Source organism: Leptinotarsa decemlineata, unplaced genomic scaffold, assembly GCF_025532065.1.
Source record: "Leptinotarsa decemlineata unplaced genomic scaffold, Ldec_3_MD MMD2_tig00001973_RagTag_RagTag, whole genome shotgun sequence".
NCBI lineage: Eukaryota > Metazoa > Arthropoda > Insecta > Coleoptera > Chrysomelidae > Leptinotarsa > Leptinotarsa decemlineata.
The window spans coordinates 2982341-2992693 of NW_027412572.1; the positions used below are offsets into that span (position 1 = coordinate 2982341).

At 34.4% G+C, this 10353-nt stretch overlaps 1 protein-coding gene across 1 annotated transcript; it reads right to left on the reverse strand.

Moving 5' to 3' along the window:
* Positions 1-1871: 1871 nt before the first annotated feature.
* On the reverse strand, positions 1872-4472 carry LOC141482777 (uncharacterized). The gene is made up of 2 exons (XM_074176569.1): positions 3944-4472; positions 1872-3877 (listed from the first exon to the last, which is right to left on the reverse strand). Exons 1-2 carry the CDS (start codon positions 4148-4150, stop codon positions 2081-2083), a joined length of 2004 nt encoding a protein of 667 aa, XP_074032670.1. The 5' UTR covers positions 4151-4472; the 3' UTR covers positions 1872-2080.
* Positions 4473-10353: the final 5881 nt, after the last annotated feature.

Genomic DNA, 10353 nt, shown 5'->3' on the forward strand with positions numbered 1-10353 from the left:
TTAACTTTTTCACTCTTGTCTTTAAACTTAACTCGAAAGTCCAATGATCGTTATACCAGAGTAGAGGTACCTAACCTCAAATCTTTGTTTATACACTTGTCAGAATAATTTATTTATATGTTTTGGGACCGTTCCAGAACTGTTATGTTCGGCGTCGATACGGGACGGTTCAATAACAGTTCGAAATACAGAACCAAAACAAACCTTTCATCTCCTGAAAACTCTTGCTTAAATAGCATAATTTTAATGTATACAGAGGTAGGTAGGTACCGTTTGTAACTAACTACCTCATTTTGGTTAAAAATCTGCCAATCCTGCCAACGTCTGTAGTGAAAAATGCCTAAATGTTGCCAACTTATTCAAATTTATTTACCGTTGTGATAAAACATGAAAAGTAATATATATATATATATATATATATATATATATATATATATATATATATATATATATATATATATATATATATATAATGGTGTAGCAGTTTCTTCCAATGAGATATTTTTTCAATTGTCTTTTGAATATGCAGATATTCATCGAGTCCTTAATAGAAACATCTATCTTGTTACATAGTTTGGGTCCAAGGTATTGGTGACTCTTGATAGAGGTTCGGTGAGGATTCACTATAAGCAACCCTCTAACTCTAGTTGCGTATGGGTAGTCTTGTTAGTTTGCGCTAAATTTGTCTCTATTATTATAAACGTAGAGACACATATCATATATATATATATAAATATATATATATATATATATATATATATATATATATATATATATACTACTGATACTACTACTGATTCGGCCCTTCACCATGTGGTTGGGAGAATCGAGAGATCATTGGATAACAAAGAATCCACCCTAGGTATATTCATAGATATTGAGGGAGCGTTTGATAAAACAACCTTTCCAACAATTACCCAGCAACTACACTCCAGGAATGTACCCCTGGTAGTAGGAGAATGGATACTCCAGATGCTCTCTAGCAGAGCAATAAGTATTAATGTAGAAGACATCACAGTAAAAGGACTAGTCATGAGGGGATGTCCACAGGGAGGGGTCTTATCACCCCTTCTCTGTAACATAGTTCTGGATACCCTAATTAATCACCTTAACAAAAATGGATTCTACACAATTGCATACGCAGATGACATAGTTATCTTGCAGACCGGCAAATTTGTAAACACACTGTGCGATAGAGCGCAGGATGGGCTCAAATTGATAGAAACATGGTGTAAGGAACACTCACTGTCGATCAATCCCAAGAAGACTGAGATGGTCCTTTTCACCAGGAAAAGAAGTTTAACGAGCTTAAAACCTCCCGAAATCTTCAAAAGCCAAGTAAACTTCTCTGAAGAGGTGAAATACCTTGGTATTATCCTCGACAAGAAGCTAACATGGAACTCTCATCTACAGAGTAGAGCAAAAAGAGCATACGTGGCTTATGAGCAATGTCGGAGGACAGTGGGACGCGCATGGGGTCTTTCACCCCGTGTAGTCGCCTGGATCTACACTGCAATAATAAGACCTATGTTAACGTATGGAGCCATTGCATGGGGACCTAAAGTTCTACAAGCAACGGCCATCCAAAAATTATACCAAATACAGCGACTGGCTTGTTTAAACATCACAGGAGCCATGAGAACAACACCAACCGCGGCAATGGAATTAATCACGGGTCTGACCCCTCTGGACCTGTACGTTAAGGAGGTTGCGTTAATGGCCATGGTACGATTGCACACGGCTGGTGTGAACCTAGAAGTAGGAATGGGTCGATTGAGGTTGGGCCCAGCGTTGCCACATTTATTTTGGCGAATCTACTTTTATTTTTGCTTGAATCTACTAAAATCTACTAAATATTTTTTCAAAAATACCAAAAATCTACTTTTCAAAAAAAGCTTAAAATAAGAACGGATTTGGAGGTTGGGGATTAATGAAATGGTTAATTGGTTTAATTATTTATTTATTTATTGACTAAACCTAAACATATAAATTTCAAAACGAGCACAACAAAGAAAACGGAACTGACTCTCATCTTATTTTTTAAACAAACATTTTGTTCTTAAAACCAGAAATAAAAGAATTAAATTTCGTCATCTTTATACTTCAGATTTTTATATAAAGTTTTATCGTCCATTAACTTTATCATTCTTACATCGGGTTGAAAATTTGGGCAAGACCCAACATCTCTCAGACCCTCTTTGGCATGAATTAACGCAGAAACGTTTTTGTTGTGAAATTTGTTTCGATCGTCGATTTTGATTCGATTGAATTCGGAGAAAATCCTTTCACATTTTACATTCGACACAGGCAAAGAAAGCATTTGTTTTGCGAATTTGGAAATATTTTCGTATTTAAGTTTATTATTGTTGTCCTTTAAACAGCTTATTTTATGCCAAAATTCTTCAACATTGAAGGAATTATTTATATTGCTGCTACCGCTAGAAAGCAAGTTAGATACATCTAAATCTAGTTTCATTTCCCTGTATTCATTATCAATGTCTTGAATAACTTCTTCTGGTACTATATTCGGAAACTTTGAAAGAAGATTTATGAGACTAGAAAACTCTTGGTATACAACTACCTGAGGATCTAAAAATTGTAGTTCTTTAAACAATTCTTTATCTAAGGGCAATCTAGATTTTAATTGATTACTCAAATTAATAAAAAAAAGCTGACATCGTTTAAAAAAGTCATGAGCAATTGTTTGATTTCCCTGTATTTTATACAGATTTTTTGCAACATTCACTCCTAAGTACATCTCGTTAAGAGGTAAGTAGTGCATTGAGGCATCAGGATCCAAATCAGAGAGATTAGTAGCCTTAACATAAGTACTTTTCATAAAGCAACTTAAAATTGACCTAAAGAAACTCGACATGTCTTTAAAAAATGTGTGAGTAACTGGATAGTCTCCTTGAAAAATGATGTTAAATTTATTAACTATAGGTAAAACAAAATCAAGAAAATAGAAATAGAGTAAAATTAAATTATCATTAAATGAATTATATAAAAACTCACAAGAAACATTTTGCTGTTTGTCTGTCAAGTATTGCCCTTGGAAAAACAGTTTCAAGGGTATCCATTGCTCTAGAATTCTATTTACACAGTTGTGTAAAGATAGCCACCTTATGTCATAGTGTCTTGAAATTTTATGTTTTTCTGAAGCAGTAAATTCTTGAAATTCTTGAAATTCTCTTTGGCGCTTGCTACTCTGGGAAAAGTAATTATAGACATCTTTAACAAGCTGTTCTAATGATCGTGGAAGAACTTTACAAGCATGGCTTACAGCTAATGCTACCGAATGGCAAACGCATTTAACAAATATGCAGTTGGGATTTATTTCACGTATTTTAGCAACAATGCCATTGTTATCTCCAAACATGACATTTGTGGTGTCAGCTGCAAAACCCAATAGTTGATTTTTCATGTTAAGTCCTTTTTCTTCTAAGGCACTGTTAAGTGCATTAAAAAGGTCTAGGGCAGACTCTCCTTGTATATCTACTGTACACAAAAATCTGGTCTTCACACAGGCATTTCTCTCTGAATAAAACTTAATTGCGATGGCAAGAACCTTTTTTGTACTTACGTCGGTACTCTCATCAATGATTACTGAAAAAGTTGAAAGTCCCGACTTCAAATCTTGTATTAATTTTTCTTCAAAGTGTCCTCCTAAAACATTATAGGCTATTGCAGATGATTTTGTTCTTTTACAGGAAAATTTTCTTGCAATCTCTGAGTCAGGAAAAGCATCTTTGATGACATCGCTTAGATGATCCATCACATGAAATGGTACATTATGCTCCACAAGCACAGACACTATTTTAATTTCTGCTTTTTTCATTCCATCCGAAACTGAGCTAGTTTTCAATAATTTATCAATCTAAAAAATAAAACATTATTCTTGCTACTACATATTTTAATTAGACATAAATAAAAACAGACAAACCTTAGAGCTTCCAGTAAATCCAATCATATTCTTCTTATGTTTCGCGGAAGTATTATGTTCTTTTAGAGAAGCCATCCTGGATAAAATTCTAACATTGCATGCTTTGCAATGGGCACTACATCCATCCTGTGCTTTACACAGCCAAGTAGAAAATAATGGGTTCTGTTCCCATTCTGTCCGATAGGATTGCTCATAAGCTCGCTTCATAATTTTCACTTTCACGAAAAAAGCAATTTTACACAGTTGTCACTTGTCGGGGAAATACAACGGTGAAACTATAAAGCATGAGGGGGAATCACCGACAAAAACGCAGGCGAAGCATCCAAATGAATAAAAATATCAAATTAGTTACACGTCTACCAACATAGAAATTAAAGTAAATGCTGGATTCAATTATTTTTTATAGTAATTATATTGTTAATGGCATTTTCACATTATTGAAAGTTATGTATTAAAATCTACCAAAATCTACTGAAGAAAATGTGCCTACTAAAATTTTCTGAAAAAGGGTGCAAATCTACCAAAAAAGTAGAAATCTACTAGATGTGGCAACGCTGGTTGGGCCTATGGCAGAAAGCGCTTACTGCGCAACCTCTGCTGCAGGCAACAAGTGATGCAATTGAACCCAGGTTTGTGTTTAATAAACCCTACAAAATACAAATCAAGCAGAACACAGTGTCAGATGTTACAAATGCAATACGGATTTATACAGACGGCTCAAAAACCAAAGAAGGCTCAGGATGTGGAGTGTACTCCAGATCACTAAGCCTAAGGATTAAGTGGGGAATGGGAAGAAATACCAGCGTGGTCCAAACAGAACTGGCTGGTATCTCAATCGCCACAAAAGAAATAACCAAGAAAAGAATTTCTGGCAAAAACATTACAATCTGCACTGATAGCAGACAAGCACTATTAGCCTTGAACAGACACCGTGTTACTTCAGGGCTAGCACTAGAGTGCCACGAAGATTTAGCCAAAGCCTCGATAGATAATAACATTATCCTGAGGTGGGTTAAAGGGCACAACAGGAGTAAAGGTAATCGCATTGCCGACTCTTTAGCCAAGGAAGCGGCTGGACTAAGAATTTTAGGACCAAGTGGCACCCACGGCCTGATGACTTCGACAATTGCGGAACTAGTCAAAAGTTACACCCATGCTCAATCTCTAAAGAGATGGGATGAAATCAAAGGATGTAATCTTGCCAGGATCACCTTGGGCGACCCTGGGAAGCTGGCGCCGAAGAAATATCTGGCGATGACCAGGAAAAATCTACGCCTTACAGTAGGATTTCTGACCGGCCACTGTCAGCTAAGGAAACACCTACATAATATGGGGCTAGTGGACACACCTCTATGCAGGATGTGTAAACAGGAAGATGAGACTGTCAGGCATGTCCTGTGCGAGTGCCCGGAGTTATCGTCAATAAGAGAGTGTGTGTTCGGCGAGTCTTGGCCTACACCTGCCGATATAAAGGAGATGTCTCCCAGCGACCTGTCCACCTTCCTGGAAAGGACAGGATGGACGACGACCTAGGAGGACAACTCCTCGGGAGGATGTACAATGGGTCACATGTGGCCTAAGTGCGTGGGCTTACACTCACCCTCCCTACTCTACAGATACAGATAGCTAACAGAACACAAAGAGTTTACAATAACAATATGATAAGTCAATAAAGTATTATCAAAAGAGGAGTCCTACAAGGATCCATACTGGGTCCTTTCCTGTTCCTAATTTATGCTAATGATTTATCTTCATATATGCATCTCAAACTTGAATTACTGACAATATTATACGCTGACGACGTCATTTTCTGTACATATAGATAGAACCCGTGATGTTGATAACATATCGGCAAATATTTGTGCCTCTGCTAAACTGTGGTTTGACTCTAATGAACTGTATATGAATTAAACAAAAACGTGTGTATTCCACACTGATGCCATTTCTACATCAGAAAGTATAACATTTTTGGGAATTCATCTTGACTCGTCCCTTGCCTGGACCACCCACATCAGTAATGTTTGCAACAAACTAGCAAAATCTGTTTATGCAATTAGGCGAACAGCTACAACGGCTGGTCAGGAAGCAACTCTAATAACATACTACGCCTTGTTCCACTCAGCAATGAATTATATGTTGCTGTGCTGGGGTAATGCAAGCTACACACATCTTCAAAGAGTATTTGTCTTGCAAAAATCTGCTGTACGTAGCATTGTTAAAGCTGAATATAATGAACACTGTAAACCTTTGTTTAAGAATACAGGAATCATGACTCTATTCTCACAAATTATCTTTGACAATGTTCTGCATGTCAAAGAAAATTATCACACACTCGGATATTCACTCCTACAAAACATGCAATGGAAATAATATTGTGCCCCTCTTAAGAAGATTGGATAAAAGCAAATCAATTGGTATCACTTGCTTCAATTTGCTTCCTGAAAAAATCAAACATCTGCCACTCAGACTTTTCAGAAATACAGTGAAAAAACTTCTTACTAAAATGAGCCTGTATGCTCTGAGTGAGTTCAATGTTACTCTTAAGGATTTGCTTGGAAATACCTAGTGCATCTTTTCCACTTTTTATTCATATTTCTTTATACGTCAAGAATTTTTAAAATGCATTTCATACTCTACATTTAATTTTATTGTTACATTTACAGCTTCTTTATGAAACTGTGCAATGTAATAGATGACTTGTCCAAAATATTTGTATTTTTTATGTGCTCAATAAAGTTCTATTCTATTCTAAAAAAAAAAAAGATTCCACAGCACAAGTGACAGCTAATAATTGCATAATACAGATTTAGAAGAACCTCTCTTCCACAATGATTCGACATAAATCTCAGTGCATAACAACTCTTTCGTATTGATGGGGTTTTATAATTCAGTGTTCATATGAAAGTATTTGTTTCGAAAGAATTTTTTTTCTTTCCTGTAATTCAATGTTTATATGAAAGTAGCTGTTTCAGGAGGGCTTTCTTCCAGTTTGTGTCTGAAAGTTGCTTCTTTGCATGACCTACACATCCACAGTTTCTTATCTGATAGAAGCCATATAGTAAAAATAGGAGGCTGTGTATCATTCACAATTCCTGTTTCCTTAGGGTGTTCCTCAGGGTTCCCACTGTGGACCTTTGCTATTCAACCTATTTATTAATGATCTAGCTACAATTATAAAACATAGTGAGGTACTGATTTTCGCCGATGACATAAAAATATTCAAATTAATTTCTTCTACAAACGATGTCTCACTCTTGCAAGAGGATTTGTCACAAATTTATGTATGGTGTGTTATGAATCAAATGAATTTGAATATATCCAAATGTTTCTGCCAAACATTTTCTAGAATTTTTCACTCTGTTCTACATGACTACAGTATCCATAATATACCAATTAATAGGAAATCAGTGATAAAGGACTTAGGAATTATGTTCGATCGTGAATTGAACTTCAAATCTCATAATGAGTATATTATAGCTAAATCTCTCAAGATGTTGGGCTTCATCAATAGATCGTGTAAGGAATTCAGTTTGAACACTCCCAAGTTATTATATTGTTCATTAGTTAGATCATTATTGAGTACGCTTCAATAATTTGGTGCCCATATTATGAGATACACATAAACCAAATTGAAGCTGTACGAAACACTTTCCTGATGATCTGTGCATACAAGTTAGGTCGAAGAAGGGGAGAATATGCATTCAACAACATTAGAGATCAGATGAATCTATTATCTTTAAAGAATAGAAGAATTATTTTAGATGTATGTTTTTTGAGCAAAATTTCAACTGGCAACATCAACTGTGAGGAGATTTTATTTTTAATCAATTTGAATGTCAATAGACAGACCCGAGTCAGTACCGAAACATTTAAAATATTGTTCCATTCCACAAATTATGGTTTTTTCTCTCCTGTCACTCGAATGCTCAGAAATGGAAATATGTATCAACAAGTTGATATCTTTAACAGCTCCACAAATACCATCAAAATTGAACTGAGTCGCATTATTTCCTGAAACATTTCCTTTGAATATTCTATACTATTTCATCATTATATTGCTTTCTTTTTATACTATATATCATATTATTATTATTGTGCTATGTATTTATTATCTTTAGTTCAGTTTGAGATTTTACAAACTTTTTTTTTCCTTTTTAGTCCATGACAAAATTGTACTGTGACAAATTATTTTTTTATAACAAATTGTAATTGGGACTACCAGTTGAATAAATAAATAAAATAAATAAGTGAATGTATTAAGTTACCTATTTTCAAATTGATTACTTCCTTTCTTTGGAAGATTCCCACATTTTTTTGTATCAAGATGGAGTAGTAGAAAGCCAAAAACTTTTTTCCCAAAAGTTCTTTCGTAGTTTATCACATAGTGAATCTATAATAATAATAATATTTTATTCACCATTCACGATACATAGTGTATATATGGTAAGTCACACGATACATAGTGTATATATGGTAAGTCAATCAATAATCAGAATTAATACTAGGTATAAATTTAAAAATGTTAATATTTATACAAGACGTCACTAAAAAGAAAAAAAAGAAATAAATTTATACATACATATAAACACATACACAATTGAAATATATAAAAACGTATACAGATCTAGTTCAGATTTTATTTTTCAGAAATTATCGTCTAAAAATTCTTGGAAACTATAGTAGCATTTCTCTAATAGCAAGTCTTTAACTTTCTTTTGAAATATGATGTTACTTCCAGTCCGTTTGAGATGTTCTGGTAGTTTATTGTAATATATGATTGCATTGTAATCCGGAGACCTCTCATAGAATGTCGTTCTATGTTTAGGAATTTTCAATAAGTTGCCGTGTCTGGTGTTATATTCATGTTTCTCAGAATTACACGAATAATTATCTATATTCTGTTTGGCAAAGATAATACATCGAAAAATGTACACAGCAGGCACCGTAAGAATTTTATTTTCTTTAAAGATAGATCGACAACTGTCTTGATAATTCAAGTTAAAAATCAGTCTTACTAAACGCTTTTGGGAAACAAACACTCTCAAGAATTCTCTTGCTCGACCCCATGCCAATATATTCATATTAATATGTGCATATGCCATAGCATAGTAAATGCTTAGCAAGCCTGCTATATTCATAGTTGATTTCATTTGTTTAATAGCGAAATAGGCTTTATTTAGTTTTGAACATACACTTTCAATGTGTCTACCCCAATTTATACTCTCATCTAAATGAGTGCCTAAAAATTTAGTTTCCATAGAGGGTTGGATGTCGTCAATTACAAAAAGTTCGTTGGGTAACAATTTTCGGTGAAAAAATTTGACTATTACCGATTTGGACGTGTTTAGAATTAACTTATTTCTCTGACACCAGGATGAAAATTGATTTACAACCATTTCCAGTTTAACCGCAAGCTGTTCTGCATCCTGATCGGATATTGTTATCGTTGTGTCGTCGGCAAACATGGTGACATGAACGTTTTCTAAATATTGTGGAAGATCATTTACATAAAGAAGAAACAGCAGTGGCCCAAGAACTGAACCCTGTGGTACCCCAAGTTTCACAGCCTGACTGTGTGAAATTGAATTATTGCATCTCACTATCATGGTTCTATCTGTCATATATGATTGTATCCACTTTATTATACTGGCTGGAAGTCCTAGAGGCGCCAATTTATCTATTAAAGTTTCAATACACACTGTATCAAAGGCTTTTGACAAGTCGAAAAATAATGATAGGACATATTTGTTGTTGTCAATCTCTTTATATATATAATTAAGCAAGTGACACGAGGCTGTTTCAATCGACCTGTTTTGCCTGAAACCATGCTGAGAAGTACTTACTAATTTATTCTTTTCTAAGTGATAAATCACTCTTTAGACACTATTTTTTCAAACAATTTCGATAAAGAACTGAGAAGAGAAATTTGCCTGTAGTTGTCAACTACTTTTTGGTCACCTTTTTTGTGCAGAGGAATTACCAATGCTTTTTTAAATTCATCTGGAAAGAACCCTTGTATAAGTGATTGATTCATTAGGTATATAAATGGTTTTAGTATTAAGTCTATGATATTTTTTATAACTATAATCGATAATTCATCATATCCTGAAGATGTCTTATTTTTCATTCTATTAAGACAATCAACTACTTCATATTCTGTGATAGGGTAAGATGGGTATGGATAATTGATGGTGACATTTTCTACTCTAGTACAGGGAAGAGACATATTCTGACCAAAATGATTTAACATTGCGGAATCTGATGCATTAGCGAAATGCTCAGCAAAAGTTAATGCAACTTTGTGTGGGTCAGAGATAACGGTATCCTTCTGCTGAAGAATGATTTTTTTTTTTCCATCTTTCTTCTTTATACCTAATTCATTATTAATAATTTTCCAGGTTTCTTTAGTT